Source organism: Impatiens glandulifera, chromosome 2, assembly GCF_907164915.1.
Source record: "Impatiens glandulifera chromosome 2, dImpGla2.1, whole genome shotgun sequence".
In the NCBI taxonomy this organism is placed as follows: Eukaryota; Viridiplantae; Streptophyta; class Magnoliopsida; order Ericales; family Balsaminaceae; genus Impatiens; species Impatiens glandulifera.
Genome location: NC_061863.1, coordinates 7,358,418 through 7,377,651, shown reverse-complemented (window position 1 = coordinate 7,377,651; position 19,234 = coordinate 7,358,418). Strand labels below are relative to the sequence as shown.

The 19,234-nt window shown below is 32.9% G+C and overlaps 2 protein-coding genes across 2 annotated transcripts; one reads left to right on the top strand and one right to left on the bottom strand.

The window, feature by feature from the left end:
• Positions 1-733: 733 nt before the first annotated feature.
• LOC124924262 lies at positions 734-1,555 on the bottom strand. Its single transcript, XM_047464321.1, has one exon. The coding sequence runs from the start codon at positions 1,553-1,555 to the stop codon at positions 734-736; it is 822 nt and encodes a 273-aa protein (XP_047320277.1).
• A 12,284-nt stretch (positions 1,556-13,839) lies between these two features.
• On the top strand, positions 13,840-17,569 carry LOC124924261 (E3 ubiquitin-protein ligase HOS1-like). The gene is made up of 6 exons (XM_047464320.1): positions 13,840-13,917; positions 14,743-15,139; positions 15,269-15,403; positions 15,490-15,665; positions 16,863-17,270; positions 17,369-17,569. The coding sequence occupies exons 1-6, from the start codon at positions 13,840-13,842 to the stop codon at positions 17,552-17,554; spliced, it is 1,380 nt and encodes a 459-aa protein (XP_047320276.1). The 3' UTR covers positions 17,555-17,569.
• Positions 17,570-19,234: the final 1,665 nt, after the last annotated feature.

Below are 19,234 nucleotides of genomic sequence, written 5' to 3'. Positions count from 1 at the left end.
GGTCGTCAGCATCGGATCACCAAGGCATCATTGCTTTCCTCCCATGCTTCTGATCGGATCTGATCTTCTTTTATTCTTTCGAGACACGTTTCTTCCGTCACAGTACGTCACTCTTGAGTTTTGAATCTTCTGACTTTTGATCTGTACTTTCCGGTTTCTGTGTCTTTGTGCATTATGATCCGGTTGGAGTGTAATCTTTTGTTCTTGGTTAACCGGTTGCTTGAGATAGAGATGCCGGTTCCTGTGATCTTTCGGCTTGATCACTTGAAGCCGGTTTCTTTGAAGTGGTAGCGACCAGTTCTTGACACCTGATTTCCGGTTCCGGTTTGTTTAGTACCTGCACATGAAGTTTAACTTCTGTTTAGTTTGTCTAGCCGGTTCCAAAAATTAATCTACTTAATTTTTCTATCAATTTCTCCCTTTTTGATTATTTAGAATAAATATTCAAAAATTGTAATGTGTGGCCGGTTTTAAAATTAATCTACTTAATTTTCCTATTAGAACAGTTTGAAGTCTTCCATCGAAGGGCTATTTTCTTCTTTATCCATAGGTGCATGAACTACTGATTGGGCATGAGCATGTGTCTGTTGTGTATTTCTCCTTTTGTCTTTTGGCTTGATCCACCAATCTGGATATCCAACAAGTTTGAAACACCCTTCTTTCAAGTGACCTTTCATATTGCAGTGTTTGCAGGGGAGTTTGTTCTTGTCCATTGCTGTTTGTTTTGAATTAATCATACTGCATACTTTCTCACTTGATTCATTGTCTCAATGACATTCATTGCAGCATGAGAGTTATGATAGAGAATGTTAAGTTCCCTCTTCTTTTCAATGTTTAGAACCATTGTAAAGGCCTTATGAACTGGTGGAAATAGATCAGAATTTAGGATCTGATCTTTAACATTTTCGTAAAATTCATTTAGACCTAATAGGAAATGTAACAGTTTAGCATTCTCATTTATGAGATGAAATTTCTTAATTGCCCTGCAGTCAAGGCAATTTGCTATGTTTGAGCCATCACATTCACATTTCGGAAGCGGATTAATACCAGCCATTTCTTCCCAGTATAACCTAATTTTTGAATAGTATACTTCAGTAGTTAGGTTACCTTGATTAATAGTAGAAATGTCTCTTGCTAGTCCATAGAGTGTTGGTCCGTTGTTTCCTTCATAGTGAGCTTTGACTTCTTGCCATAGATCTTGTGTTGTAATCGTTCCTTCGAAATTCGCTCGAATTTCTTTTGAGATAGAATTTAAGATCCAGGAACGAACCATGGCGTCTACGACCATCCATTGAGTTGCTCCATCATCGTCTTCTGGTTTTACACAGCTTCCATCAAGAAAACCGAGTTTCACTTTGGCTTGAAGCGATAGTTTGATACTCTTTGTCCAGGAAAAGTAGTTTACTCCGGTGAGAGTTATGGCGCTTAGAACAGTGTTTGGATTGTCAGAACCGTGAAGATTCAACGGATCAACATTGTATTTTTTCTTCGCTGGAGCCATTTTTGATGTATCCAGTTCAGCTTCTTCTATCCTTACACTACTTGATCCAGCCATTTTTAGTTTCTCTAAGCTTTCTTGTTAGCAATAGGCTCTGATACCATGTGCGGAATTGAGGTTTGAGAGAGAAGAGATTGAGAGCAAGATGAGAGAGAAAGCAATTTGGGAAAAACTGATTTTCTATTAACTGGAATTGGGGTTATAAGTAAATTAACAATTACAATCAAGTCCTCAGACTTTTATTTAATTACAATTTTATCTATAACTTCTTAATCATACTAAACTAACATCTAATTAATCTTCTTACACCCCATTAGTCAACTAGGCTGACCGCGGACAGAACCAAACGGAACTTGGCATTCCGTCACCCTAAACGTTGTCGCTTCCACTATCTTCTTCGTTGGGACGCATAACTCGCCAAAACCGCGACCTCACCGATGCGATTCTTCCAGAAGGTACAATGCACGCTAGCATCCTTATCGCTACAAATTTCGGCCACGTGCTCTCCTCATCGACGCCTACACTTCGCCCTTATCCTTCAGCCTTATCCTGCCCTGGATAAGGCTGCCAACTACGGGGATAAAATTAGGGATAAGATCACTGGAAGTCAAATTCGTTCCAAATTATCCCTCCTCGAATGACTCTAGGATAGGGCAGTATAAATACTCCCTCACCCCTCCACTACCAAGACATCAAACAATCACTGCCCATTAAAACTTCAATCGACTGATCAAAATTCTAGCGAAGAACAATTTTTGTGAAAGTTGTCTCCAACCATCCTAGTCGCAATCCAATCTTTGAGAAAGCATCCAACATCTCTTAGGAGTATTCTCATCTATTGGTTTTGTTAAAGATAAACGCCAACGCAACATGTACACATCCTTTTAAATAATTTTGTACAATTATTTAAAAATATCCTCAATTAGGACCCCTTGGACTACTAATTAAAGATAAGGAATGTTATAATTAGATTTATGAAAGTCATACTTTTTTTATTATAGAAGAATTTTGAAAACCGTCCTAAGGCGGGCGTACAGGACATATCGCGAAAGCCCTTTCCCAAACATAAACAAACAACGAACCACATTTTTTCAGAAACTATAGTATAAATACGTTTGTACACGTATCATTTTATTGATTTTCATAAAATCTCTTGACGACTCTAATTTTTAAATAAATAATCTTTAAATTTATTATGTTTAATTAATTTAAATCGGATTCAGTTAAATTGTTATTTAGCCTCCCAGATTATATAAAATTTGAATAAATGATTAATTATTTTTACATAATTAATTTTTTGTCGCTTCAGGTTTTTTCAAAATCATTTAAAAACTAAACGTTTCATTTTAAAAGATGTCTGGCACGCAAACCAATGTTGAAACGCATCGAACCTAAAGCCTCCTCGCGATAGTCCCTCCACATTGCCACATGTCTCTTGACGCGTGTTAAGCTATGGAATAGGGACATAGACCCGGGGGTTGCATTACAACTTTCTTGGCGACTCTACTAAGGATTACGTCATTACTTATTTTAAATTTAATAAAATAAACAAAATTATGGATGTTTATAAATTGTTATTTATATCATTCCACTCTCACAATAGTCCACCTCTTGGGGTTCGTCACCCCAACAAGTACTTAAGTTTTACCCTATACCTAGGTTCTACCCTAATACTTGCCTCAAATGGGTACATCACCCAGACTTACGTGAAAGAATACCAGATCGGAATTCTGTACTCCTACAATTACGTGAAGACTGGTCATATCGATCTATGACCGAAAGATGTTGCATGAGGAAAAATCTAGGAACCTGGAGTGGATCCCTCTTGTTATCTTTGATACATCCTCCGGGATACAATCTTAGTGATGGTGGGGAGAAATTCCCACCCAAACCTCAACAGAAACTTTATCACACAAAACCTAGTTACTTTATGCAAACGTTGTTTAGACGTTCCCAAACAACAAGGCATCGACAAGTCAACTCATTACATGCTTATTTATTATACATGCATACATTTATAATAGATATACTAAACATCTCTAAGCATGTTTGCTTTCATCAAAATCACTCGACATGTTTGTAAAAGTTTATTATGCTCGCAGAATGGTCTTGTTAGACAACGAGATTTATTCATGTGAACTAACCACTTCAATGAGTCAGCATGATATTATGACTCCTTTGGGATCAGCACCGCTCTCAACTACACTAATCACTGCCTCCATCGTGACTTTATGATGGAGATGCAACGCAAATGGGATCTGATGCACCGCGCCTTTATGCTAAGGGATTGTCATATTTTCCCAACTATTGAAGAGTTTAAAGCCATAATGATGATCTAGAGAAAAAACATCTTGAGGCTCAAACCCTTCACCGAATCCATGTCTCTTAGACAACTCCTCTAAGATGAGCTTGATTACACGAGAACCGTGGCAAACAAGATCCTCGCCAGAACTCACTTGGACATTCCTTGTCGGGTGAAGGTGCAACCCATTCCTTCTCTCTCCCTCGAGCAATCGCCCTCCATCCTCAAGAATCTTGGAAGTGGAATAAGGATCCTACTTAGATCATTCTAGAAGAGACACTGATGGGTCTCAATGAGTCATACTTTTCCTATTCAATCAATTAAAGAGGAGTTCTTATCATTCTCTACATTTGGCTTTTAGAGAAGATGGAGCGCATTCCTCCTCCACTTCATGGTAACGTGATGGGTGATGCCCTCCAGAATCGACGCTTCAGGCATATCAAACCAGAGCTCCCTGTCCACGACGACGATACCATTCGAGAGCTTCTGCCATGATACGGTATCAAGAATGTGGTATATCTGATGAGCGACCAACCCATAATTATACTCATGGGTCTCGAGTGGATTACTGCATACTACACAGTGAACTGTTCAAACATTTTAGGTGCGACTATATGCCTCCTTGCCATGAATATGTGGTGTCCATAGATAGGCCAATCTAACACAATGACTTTTACGACTATCTGGAGCTTTGGAATGATTGCGTCAAAATGGGAATCCCCGAGGATCGCAAAGACTACATCGACCAAAACATGGACAAATTCCACCGCCAAGAAGAAGAAGAACATGTAGGCTCTATCACCTCCTCTTGCTGTAGTCGAACTCGCTCCCCCTAAAGAGGATCCCAAAGTTTTACCCTTTTTATACAAAGCAGTAAAAGCTTAGAAGCCTAGTATAGTCAACTAAGAGAACTCCTTAGAAATCCAAAATTTGAAATGTAACATCGGAAGTTCTTTGAAAGAAAATATGTATAAATCCTTATGAGATGTTTATATATAGGTCATGTTATTTGCATACACGTTTGTTTTTTGTTACAATTGCAATACATTCTCTCTTCTACTGTCACAGTCATCCATGATGGCCATGTTGATGGATCCCGAGCTTCTCCCTTGGACGAAGCACTTTCGTGAAAACCGTTGGTACTTCGAAGATTACAGTCTCAAACCCATCTTAAATTTTTTGAAATACGAAGTCAACCCTAATTTCATGATGGAAATGCAATAAAGGTGGAATCTTGATAAAAAATTCTACGTCCTTGGTAGTAGGATCATGTTCTCCACCATAGAAGAATTTCGGGCTATTCTAATGATAGATAACAAGAATGTTATACATCTAAAGTCATTTCCAGACTCGATATATATCTATCGGGAGACTTCTACAAAAGGAGTACCACTACTTCGAAGAAACCTCTGATGCCATCATCTCTAGCATGAGCATCAATTTCTCGGCTTGGGCTAAACTGGAAATCAATGATGGAGAATTCCCGAAAAAAGCAGGATCATCTATAATCACGATGTATGTCCTGCCCGCTCACTACTTCATGAGGCCAACAAATGATCATCTTTCTTTAAGGATTATCGAGGTAGCCCATCAGTTGTGGAAAGGCAAAAAAGATTCTTCTAGCATTGTATTGGCATAAACACTCATGGGTCTAAATAGCTCCTATCGATCTCCCATCATGAGTAGGAGGGGATTTCCCCTAATTCTCTACATCTGGCTGTTTGACAAGCTCAAGCATCTACCGACAGTTCTATCCAGTAACACTATATCCCCTTTGTTCAATACCAAAGGATGAGGGAAACTCCGCATAAAATCCCAATACTAGTTGATAATGAAATATGAGACATTCTTCCCTAGTACCCATCAAGAATATGACATTCATGATGAACGATAAGGCACTTGTCCTACTCTTGGGTTTAGAATGAATCACCTACAACTATACCCATGAACTGTTCAAACAGTTTGGCCATATCCATGTCGAACCTATTGTTGCAACTGGTAGACCTATAACTCGAAGGCTTCACGCTGAGTACCTTGGCCAATGACACGATGCCTTTCAGCTCAATATCATGAAAAGACGAAAAAAATACCAAGATCTTATCACCAACCAATATGAGAGAGCTCACCAAGCCGAAGTAGAGGAAAATGCTCATATCGAACCAAACTATGTCTGAACTTAACATTTTCACTTTCATCTGGGACTTTTTCTCATTTAGACTCTTTTGTAAATTATCAATAAAATAGTATTTTTGTAACAAACGTTGCGAGTATATTTATATACAACTCTATGTTTGTCTATCTATTTAAAATCATGAATAAGATTCTTGTTCTCTTAAATTCATGTCTCATATCTTGCATTTGTATGTTTTTTTTAAAGTGTGCCACAAGAAAAAAAATATAACAAGATATTATTATATTTATTGAGATAAAAGCTCAATTGGTTTATTCAAATTTGAGGATTTAAATCAAGAATAAATTCTTTTATATTATTTACACGTAATAGAGATAAGAACTAATGTCTTTAAATATTTTTTTTGAAATAGAGATGAATAAAAAGTTTGGCTTGTAAAATGTTTGTATGATTTATAACAAACTTTACACTATGGTATGAAAATTTGATTATACTATAATTTTAAGTGAATTTAGGTTAATAATTTGATAGTTGGGATATATCATTAAAACAATAAAAGTGATTATTTATTACGTGTTTTTTCTTACAATATTTTTGTCGTTTAAAATTACGATAAAAATGATTAAATTTTTGAGGATTTAAATTGCACTAAACGAAATATCATATTGTTATCAAATGATATATTGATATTATTAAATTAAAGACTTTACGTCTACAAGTGAATATGTTTATATACTTGAAAGTACAATATACGAATGTGGATATTTTAATGTAATTATGATTGATAGATTAAACGATATAATATATATTTTTGACTTGTGTCGAAAAATAAAATATTTCTATGAAAAATATGTAATCGTTTACACGATGACAAAATAGTTCAAATACATTTTGTCTACTAGTTAGCGTCTACTAGTTAGCCCAAAAACTATATTTTTATAAGAAAATGTTTAAATGATAAGAATTTATGAATAATTATGTTTTTTATTAGAAGATATTTCAAAAAAAATTTAAATATTTACCTACGAAATGTCTAATTATTGTGATATTAATTTGAAATTGAACAAGCTTAGAGTGAATGACAAGTTTAGACATAGACGTTTAGACATAATGTTATTAGACTATATACTCTCTAATAGAGTTATCACATTTGACTATATTAGTCAAAGATAACTTGTGAATCACTAACCAAACTATTGAATAGAAAATTAGTTTGAAAGACTTTTAAGACATGAGTCAAACTATAAGTTGGTATAAAGAAAAACTCAACTTATACTTACTAGAGATCTCAAAAACTAGATTCAATGAGATATGCCTAATTATTAATGATCTCGTTTATTCAATGAGATATGTCGTCGTCATTATTGACATTTTTATATTAGTTATTATTGTCGTCACTAATTTCATCAATATCACGGCAACAATAAATCATATAAACACATGATGTTAAAAAATTTCACCATAATTTTTTTTTTATAGTTCACCATTTTATTTTTCATATTCCTAATATAAGTTTTGTAACTCAAATATGAGTTCATCCTTTATCTTTATTTTTTTAAGTGGTTAATTTATTTAATTAATTTATTATTAATTTAAAACTAAATTATTAAATATTATTAAAAAAACATTTTTTATTCAAAATAATTCACTGTGATTAGACATTATGACGGAGAAGAATCATATATCTGTTAATTTAAAATATCTCAAATAATTAACTTTTTAATTTATCTACTCAAATAAAATTATTTAAAATTAACTATATTATTTGAAATAACTCATTTACTAAATAAATAAATAAAAAACTCTTAGAGCTTGTTTTGATGAAGGGGTTATTTAGATAAATTCTGAGTTTTGATGAAATTAGTAAAAAAACTTGTTTTTTTTAATTTGATTCATATTATACCTTCCCTTTTCTATATATATATATATATATATATATATATATATATTTATATATATATATTTATATATATTTATTTATTTATTATGATTAATAACATTTCTTAAATAAAATAATTTAATTTATAGTAAATAAAATTTTAAAATATAATAAAATAAATATTAAAAAATTATAAATAAGTTAATATTAACTTTTATTAATACATAAATAAAAATTTAAATAAATAAAAATTTTATAAATCACTACTATTATAATTTAAATATTACATAAAATAATATAGTATATTATAACTTTATTTATATGGTGTATTTATTTATATTTAATATAATTAATATAAAATTTTTACATGAAATAAATGTTATAAGGTAATAACCAAAATTCAAACAAATTTATTAAAATATTTATTTAGAATAACTATTTAAAGTTAGTTTATATCAAAAAAAAATTAAATAAATTTCTTTATAAATATTTAATTTTAATGAGATATATTTATAAATTAATTAATATTTTTATTTAAATATATTTAAATTATTTAAAATTTAAATGGTATATTAGATAATATAGTAGGTTATAATTTTATTTATATTTTAAATTTATTTATATTTAATATAATTTGTTTGAATGAAATAATTTATTAATTTAATTTATATGAAAATAAAATTTATAATGTAATAAAATAAATATAAGATTTATAAATATTGTTTTTTATTAATATAAAATAAAATATTTAAGTAAGGATAATTTAAGTATTTTAATTAATAAAATGATTGATTTGATTTATAATTGAGTTTTTAGATAAAACATGGATTTTATTCTAAAAATCCAAAGATCAAACAAGCCCTTAGTCTTCTTAGGGGGACGGTCCCTAACTTTCATGTTTTCTTAAGTGTTTCTAAACATTTCTTAGTTTAGTTTCAGTAGTGGATAATTTTTACTTTTAAATAATATAATATTTTATATATGAATAACAAAAAAATAGACCTTGGAAATAATAAAGAAAAATAACTTTATACTACCTTGAAATTTTTTATTTTTTATTTTTTTTTATTCTAACAGTTTGTCGAGCTGCACAAGTATATTAATATATAATAAAAAAGAGTGATAGGGGAGGAAATTTGAGAAAGAGAACGAGGAAGGAAATAACGTGTTGAAAAATGATTAAGTGTGAGGAGAGATAGAAAATTTGTTAATTTTTCAAGAAATTAGATTGCACCAAATTATTCCTTTTAAAATTATCTCTCCAAATCATTTCTCTATAAAATACCCCGTCACTTGGCAAATCATTTTGCTATAAATAAATACCTCGTGGCTTGGCCTGATAAAAAAAATATAAGGGTGAGAAATAAAAAAAAAATTATATTTCTAATACATATATTTTTTAACAATAACAAATACTGTATTAAATGTGTAAAGCCCAAAAATTGTATATGATATGAGAAATTGAATTTTAATTTGTGAGACAAAATTTATTTAAAGATAAAAAAATGTTATATTGTTTTATATAAATATATCATAAAAATATTTTATTCTAATTATTTATTAAAAGTTCACCTCCAATAAAATACATACTAATTATTATTCTATAATATATATTTAATATTATTTTAAAATAATAAGTAACAAATTATTTTAAAATTATTATTTAATTTTAATTGTTTTTAATATAATTATAATATATATAATCTATTTAGAATTCTTAAAATTAAAAATAAATTCAAATAAAATATTTTAAAACAATAATAATATTTTATATTTTATAATAAAAAAATCATTTATATATAATTATATTTATAATATGTTTAATTTAGAGTAACTACATAAATATTTATATGTAATCTTATTATTTAAAAAAAGTATTTGAATTTTTTTATTGATTTTAAGAATTATAAACAATTATATATATATATTATAATTCTTAATTATATTTTTAAAAAATTAAAATCAAATAATAATTTAATTATATTATAATTCTTTATGATATATATATTTTTTCTTCCTCCACCACCACACCCAAGACCACGCACAACCACCACGCACCACGCCCAAGACCACTCACCACCCACGCTCACGCCCAGATTCTTATATTGCTCTTGCTTAATCAATAATTTTTTTCGCAGGAGATAGATGCAATCATTTACATAATGAAACGAAGGGTTGTAGTGTTCCCTAAGACATATCCAAAGAATTTCTCAATTGTTGACTCTCATCTCTCTCAGAAGTTCGCGAAGCGCTATGATACGTTTGTCCAGAATCCTGTAGGCTACAAGTTCGACGATTTAATGGATTATGTATTTGATAATGAACATCACTTTATGTATCCTTGGAATCTTGTTGATATGATATATGCACCTATGAACCTGAACTAGAAGCACTGGGTCCTGTGCCAGATTCATCTACAATATTGGTGCATATACGTATATGACTACGAACAGAAAATCTTCACAAAGGATGAATATGACGACTTCATGAAACCGATGTGTGAAATGATACCATACTTGCTTGAAGAGGGGTTCACCCTTGCCGATAAGGACAGGTTTCTGCAGTTCAAATTGGAGAAGATGGCGTATTCTATAATACCACACCCAACAGTCCCAAAGACATCCAAAACTGGGGACTGTGGTGTTTTTACTATTATGCATTTGGAATACCTTACTGCCTCATTGGATATATCAAAAGTGGTCTCCAAACAAATGACTTTTTGGAGAAAGAAATGAGCAGTAAAGTTATTCCACCAAATTGTAGACCCCTAATCTAAATTGAATAGATATATATTTTTATTAGATTCAAGTTTCATTCTTAAATTAGTTAATTATTGTTGTCTTTGTTGACTTTAAATGACTGAGATTTTCCAAGAATAATATGTAAACGCCCCACGCTCAACCCCCACGCCCCACGCCTAAGCCCACGCACCACCCACGCACAAGCCTACGCCCCACGCCCAAGACCCACGCCCCACGCTCAACCCCCACGCCCAAGACCACCCATGCTCAAGCCCCACACCCCACGCCCAAGCCTACGCACCACCCACGCCCAAGCCCACGCACCACCCACGCACAAGCCTACGCCCCACGCTCACGCCCCACACCCCACACCCCACGCCCAAGACCACCCACGCCCAAGCCCACGCCCCACGCTCAACCCCCACTCCCCACGCCCAAGCCCACGTCCCACGCTCAACCCCCACGCTCCACGCCCAAGACCATCCACGCCCAAGCCCCACGCCCCAAGCCCCACGACCCACGCTCAACCCTTACGCCCCACGCCTAAGCCCACGCCAACTCCACGACCAAGCTCATATTAATACCTGCACACATGAAGACAAGACCTACACATATATAAAACCAACACATGTACATACATGACAGATATTAAAAAACAAACACCTGCACATATATTAAACCACCACCTACATATATATATATATATATATAAACATCATTTTAATGAAAATCCCACAAAAGATATGAAAATCCCACCACCTACAAGTGCCAAAACATACAATTTAACCAAAAGATACAATTTAACGAAAAGAAATGTTGTCTAGAGAATATGGCAAAGATGAAGATGGTGAAGGTTGTGCCAACTGTGACGGTTGTGAAGGTTGTGACACTTGTTGTCTTACAGTAGATGGTGCATGCATCACTGCTTTGCATGTTGCCCTGTTATGGCCTCGACCGCCACATGAGTTGCATCGTCTCTGTTCCTTACGAGACTCACCTTGTGATGGCCTACGCTTTGTTGTTGTCCGACCCTTCTTAACCTTGACGGGGGTTTTAGGCAAACTCGTTCCTTGATATTTTCCGAAATATCCCCAAAACCTTCATTGCAAACTGGATAACATGTATCTACATATTCCATGTACCACGCTTTAGTTGTGAAAAACCTGGAAAAAAAAATAATATTTAAGTTATACAAATTCAATCTTAGAATTAAAGAATGAAATCATTCTCTAACCTTGAGCAGTACTCATATGGAATAGTGTTCCGGAAACGGGCAGCAGCAAGGGCATGTTTACAAGGAAGACCAAATATATCAAATACCCTACAAGTACACGTTCGAGTTTGGAAGTCAACTTGAAAATCATGTTCACCGTCGTTCACATGAAACTCGAATCTGTTAAGAGGATTAACGTTGTAGAATCTGGCCTTCTCGGCTTGTTCACGTAAGAACTTTTCATAATATGAAGATAAATGTTCTGTGTGGTTGGAAGTTTTTTCTCTTCTATCATGAAACCATTCTTGTAGTGTTAATCGTAAATACTCAGCCAATGTCAATATGGGATATTTCTTAACATCACTACACTGACTATTAAAGCTCTCAGCGTAATTGTTTGTCATTTGATTGTATCGCGAACCGGGGAAAAAGGCACGACTCCATCTCTCAACTCCTATCTGTTCCAGATAGACAGCAATCTGAGGGTCCTTAGTCTTGATCTTGTCAAAATGGTGATGGAACTATGACACTGTGTATGCGCGTGAAGCCATATAAAACTCATCGTGGAAGTTATCGGTTTTAAATTTGGCCATAATATTCATTTTGATGTGGTATGTGCATACAGCGTGATGTGCTTCTAGAAAAATAGCGGACAAGGCATTGGCAATACTTGAGTGTCTATCAGATACGAAGACGAGATCCGGGACTACTCCAATTGTCACTTTTAGTTGTTGCATGAAATATGTCCAAAGTTATTATTCTCCGAATCAACGACGCCAAAAGCAACGGGATATAGTTGTTCATTCGCGTCCAATGCAATCGCAACCAATACTTGACCTCCAATCTTGTGTTTAAGAAAACTGGCATCGACGCACAATACTGGACGACAATACCTGAAACCTCTAATTGAGCAGCCTAAGGACATGAACATATACCTGAAGTAGCCATGCTCATCCGTATGAATGTCAGTTATGGTACATGGGTTATTCTTCGCCAACATGAACAAGTATGATGGCAATTTTCCATATGATTCCTCCACTGTTCCTCGCACCGCCATTAAGGTCATTTCCCTAGACCTCCAAGCCTTATTATATGTCAGTTTAAACCCATAATTTGTCTGTATGTCTTCCATTATTTTCTTAGGCATGTGGTCATGGTGATGGTCCATGTACTTACGTTTGATGCACTCCGCAATTACCCATGCTGGTGCTTGCCTCGCATTCTCTTGCCTCGTCAAAATTGAGCATGTATGTTCATTTACTAATTTTCGAATCTCAAACATCTCTTGGAATTTTCTTTTCACAGCACGCAATCTCCACTTGTAGTCCTCATTCACACATTTCACAAACCAAAGATCTTTTGTTGACTTTTCGACTTTGAATTCAAAATGATTAGCCATCGCATATATATGCACCCTCAATTGAAGTTCTTTTTTGTTCTCAAAAAACGTACCCACTTCCAATCCGTTTTCAAGGGTTAATTGAGCATGTGTTTCAACTTGGATTGGTTCAATAAAGGCTCGTTTGGTGTTTTTTTCTACACCCTAATGCCTTTAAAATGACTGATATTCTTCAGGTATTTCCATCCTAACGATCATCTGCAACATGTACCAACATTTTAAATATTGAAACAACATGTTTATAGTGCTAAAACCTATAAACATGACTAGGACTAGAAGAATACTCGGTTAAAACTCAAGCATTATACAATCGATTTTCTAAAAAGTCAACTTTATAAGTAGATACCATTTTTAAAATGGGTACAGAAGACATAGCGCGAAAGCCATTTTCCGAATATCACCAATCGAAACTTTGGTGCAAAATATGTTTGTACACGTACATCGTTTATTATTTTTCTAAAATCAATTGGCGACTTTATCTTCAAATAAATAATATTTTCTTAAATTAATTATGTTTAATAAATTTAAATTGGATTTCATACAAAAATCAAATCATCATTTGATTACAACAAATACTCGGATTATTAAAATTTGAATACCATAAACAAGTAAGATGTAGTAAATTAGGGTTTAAGAGTTTTTTTCACAAATAATTGAAGGAAAGAGGCTTAACGAAATGGATTTTATCACCGCCGGTGTGGCGGTGGCGGCCGCCTCCTATCAGCAACTAAACTACAACCTAAGTCGTGTCCAGGTACTTAAATCTGCTCAATTTTGTTCTCTTAGAAGTTATTCTTCATATTAGCACCTTCTTTTGTATAAACCTTAGCAACTGCTTAAGTTTCGTTGAATGATTGTGTTTTAGTTATGGCATTACTGAATCTGTCGTGACCTTACTGTCAATCACGATATAAATCCCACAATAATAGTTTCGTAGAATAGATAAAGAAGAACAGAATGAGTAAAAGAACAAAATGAGAACAGAATAAGTAGAAGAACATATTGAATAGAAGAATAGATTGATAAAAGAAACAGAATGAATAGAAAAACAGACTGAATAGAAATTGGGAGTTTATTAGGGTTAGGGTTACCAGGAGCGACAGCTCTAGTAATTAGAAAGAGAAAGTATAACAATTTAGAATACCAAAAATATATCCCTCTCCTTACAATTCTATCCTTATTTATAGACTAACAAATTATAAAATAACCCTTAAAAGATATAACTACGTCTGTTTCAATACTCAGCAATTTTTGGAAATAGAATCCTCATCTTTGAAAATAGCATCTCATCTTTGGAAATAGAATCCTCATTGTTGTGAATATTAGATTTACAACAGAATCCCGCTTGTTATTTTTGATCGGTGACTCGTTAATTATCATTCGCGTTGTGATTCATTGATGTGCCTGTAATCCCAATTTTGTTTCGCTTATTGCATCTAATCTGAATAATTCAGCTTATGTGTTTACTACTTGTGGCCTCCATTAGGCATATATAACTAGAAAAAAACATGAACTAGGAAACCTGTTTTGTCCTAATTGTTTGTTGAATTTTTGACCTTGTATATTCTCAACTTCATAAACAAAGGAGGCATTGGAGCATTTGGCATCTATAGATTTGATTGAGCTGTGCAATGAAGCCAAAATTGAACGCTGTCGGGCAACAAGAGACTTAAGAAGCTGTGGGCGCTACGTTGAAAATGTACTGAATACATGTGAACATGCATCTTTGTGTACAGAATGTTGTCCGCGGTGTGATATTTGCCCAATTTGTAGAGTTCCAATAACAAGAAATGGAAACAAACTTTGCCTTCGCCTGTACTATGAATGCATAGAAGCTGGCCTCATTTCGAAGAAGTGTGATGACAGGTTTCAGGAGAAAGAAGGTGGTGAGAAACAGCTAACTGCTGATATTGAACGACTCTATTCTTTGTTTGATGTTGCTATGGAGAACAACTTGGTCTCGCTTATTTTTCATTGTATCCTTTTGAGTAACCACTCTCTTTTCTCATATAATAATTTTCTTCACTAAATAGTTGAAAGTAGTTTCTTTGGTGATTACATTTTCATTAAGTTGGAATCAAGTTTCCTTGACAGTATGGAACAAGATGTTACAGATGTTTGCATGGATGAAAGTGCTGTATCCAGTGATCCCGTCATTGCTTTTTTATTGGATGAAGTAGTTGTCAAGGATTGGTGCAAGAGAACATTAAAGAATATTCTTTCTGAACTGAAAGGCATATGTATCCTCACACTTGTTACAAGTTGATCCTTGAAGTTAATTAATTGCTTTTGCACATGTTTGTTTCCTATTAACTTTTGTTCACAGACAGTCTTGCAACAAATGAAATGAGAACAATGTTAAGTTCACTTCTAAAGATTTCAGTGAAGCTGGCTGGGGTATCTGGAGTTATTGAAGTTCTAGAATCATCATTTAAGGGGACCCTTTCAGCACAGGTTCATGACCTGCACCTGCTGCAGGAGAGCATATTAAAGACAAAGCAGGTATAATAGTTATCAGATTTCTTTCCTTTAAGTCAAAACAAGTACAAATAGAAGTAGAATATTAAGTTCAATTCTTTTCTTTATAGTAAATAATATGGTCAAAAAGTAGTTAGTTTATCGGAATCAAAGGTAAAAATCCGAAGGATGGGACTTTCTTTACTGACATAAGATTTAATTGTAGAAAAAAGAAATTATTATACATATCATTTATGTCAATAGATGAATATGTCCATTTATTTAGTTATCCATTCCTTAATTCCTTGAACTATTTATTATACTCACGCGCTTACATAGAACTTTGATTTAGATGTCTATTAATTCGAAATATAGTTTAATTTGAATAATTTGACATTTACAATTGAATAACTCTAGTTACTAATCGTTAATTCTATACATTTATATTAATAATTTATTCGATATATACGAATTAATAGGAAAAAGGGGATTCCATAATATCTATAATAGGATAAAATCCCAATAAATATAAATAGTTAATATCATCAATTAACCTAAATAATTCATCTCTTAAAATTTTCAAGTCAGTAATAAACTAAATATTTTCAAATCAGACCTAACCTATTCATTCATCTTTAAAAGATCACCTAATGATATTAATTATTAATTTGATATATACAAATTAATAGGAAAAAGCGGATTCCTAATATCTATAATACGACAAAACCATTTAGACATTTTTTCTCTCTTTCTGTTCTTTTGTTTTTGTTTCTCTTCTCCATTCCATCTGTAATTCTTTAAATGCATCTTGGGTTTTCTTTCTAATGAAAAGTTGACTTTTCAAAAATAATACGACATATACGCAATAAATAGAAATAGAAAATAAATTTATTTGCTATCATTTGCGAATTTATTAAGATCGTGTTGTTTTATATAGAGCTCCTATTATGAAATATGCATATTTGTATGTTGATCTCAGTTTGTATAGGTTCTTGGCTTTTCCAATAGCCAAACACGTTAAAATATATCAGCTGTGTAATAGTTCAAGTATCTGATACTCATTCTATCATATTGTAACTCAGTTGCTGTTTTGTGCTGATTTTATGATTAAGTTGTTCTCTAGAAGTATTGGTTTGCTTAATCTCTGACGTTGACAAAATGTGAAGACTGCTTTTATAGTTTGCTGAAAATTTTCTAACGTAGCCATATTCTACCTTCTAAACTTTCTCCTTGCCTGTTCAGCACATGGAAATGATGATATGGTGCATAAGGCATGATTTTCTTGAGAATATCAGTCATCGTTATAGTGGTTTTGCGTCATGGCGTAATTCTGTCCGTGAAAGGAAAGAAGCTGCCACTAGGCGATCATGGCCAGAATCATTGAATATCTCTGCAGATTCCTCGAGAAATGGGAGTGGAACTCTTTTTATTGAAGATGCTCTGTCAAATGTGGAGATAGAACAAAGTTACACACTTGGGATTGGCGGGGACATAGAAATTGCAGCCTTGCAAAAGGGTGGAAGCTCTTCATTTTTCAGGTCTAAAATAGAGGGTATGGCCGGATGCTACCCATTTGAGAATCTTCGAGCTGCTGCTGATATACTCTTTTTACATGGGAGTTCTGACCTGGTGGTTGCAAAGCAAGCAATAGTATCCTTTTTCATTGTTGCTTTTAATTTGCTTTTAGCTGGTGGAAGTTCTTTGTGATTTATTGATTTTCTTATTTCATTTCCTTAATATCATCCCAGTTTCTCTATTACTTGGTTGATAGACATTGGAACATGCAAGATGCTGAATGGAGACTCATCATAGATGACTTTGCTGCTACATTTGGGGTAACCAGGCATTCATTACTGGAGTCTTTTGTCTTCTATATGCTGGATGACCACACAGATGAAGCCATGCAAGTAAGTTTCTTATATTGTTTAGCTTGAACTCAAATTTTGCTTTGGTTATGGTCTTCATTTATGACCTTATCATTCTCAATAGAATTATTAGGCATTGTTTGATATGGGTTATTTGAATAACCAGGTGGTTGTTTTCAAATAACCCTGTTTGATGTAGTTAAAAGAATTACGTTATTCGGAGTTATTGGTATTATTTTAGTATAATGACATTAGGGGTATAAATATATAATGGATAAATATTTTTTGTTTTTAAATAGAGGTTGTTTTGGTTGATGATTTGAATAATGTGATCAATGAGTAGATTGTTGATTAGATAGTAGGTTATTTGGATATAATCCAAAATAACCCACATCAAACAAAGCCTTGGTACTTTTGATAGTATAATGATTGCAATGTAGTTTCTGCTATATTTTTAAGTTGAATCTGATATGTGAAGGAATCATTGGTTCACCTGTCCAGCAAAATAGTGATATTTTGACTAAGCTTGAAAGTTTGAACGAAATCTCTGATGTATATCAACACTATCTTTAATACTCGATTCTCAAATTAAAATTTAAATACTCATATATGTTAACATCAAGATTGATCCTAACCTCACCCCATACCATATATGCCCATGATGCATTAAAAAGTCAAAGTACATTATAGACGGGCATATTTGTTATCACATTTTCTCATCCAGATCATGATCAGAAAAAATCTACATTTGTTATGTTTAACAAAAATTATTGTGTTCTAGAAATCAAAGACCAATAATCCGAAAAATAATTTGTCATTATCTAGAAAATAATTTTTGTACCAAATGAAGTAAAAATCATACAATTATTTGGCTTATGATCCAAAAAATAATCTTTTACTAAATGAAGTAAAAATCATATAATAATTTGAATTACAATAATAATGATAATCATTATACGAAATGAAACCAAAAGTTTCTAAACATGATTAAAAATGAATTTGAATAATGAAAATACGAGTTTCGAAATAGGCTTAGTATTTAGTTATGTTTGCACATTGTATCTATGACCAGAATTGATCAGTTGGTTATTTTGTGTAAAAACATATCATACCAAGGATAGAGTTGGCTTATCATTGTAACATCTAGTTTCACAACACTAATCTCTGAATTGCTTACATCTTACCTACTATACATTAGTTTAAAATATAATATAATCTTCAACATTAACCCGCTATCCAATTAACAATTTACAGGCCTTGTTTGACGTGGATTATTCCGGATTATTTCCAAATAGTCCACTATCCAGTTAACAATTTACTCATCAATCACAATCATTCAAATTATCAAACAGAATACCCTCTATTATTTAATTGTTATATATTTATACCTGAAATGTCTTTTTAGCAAAATAACCTGATTTTCTATAATCTACATCAAACATGGTTAGTTGGAAATAACCACACGTGGCTTGTTTGATGAATACAAATTACCCTTACTCTATTTATTCCCATCATCAATCAAATCATTAAATTCAACTAAAATACCAAATTACCCTTAAGCCTTAACATTTTAAAATATTGAATACAAAAGATATTTTAGTCATTTAACCAAAATAATCCACTTTTACATTAAACCCAGATTATTTCCAAATAACCCTACATCAAACAAGCTCTTGGTTATTTAAATATCCCAAGATCGAACAGAGCCCAAGTGTGGACTTCTTTTGGCAGACTCATATACTTGATGCT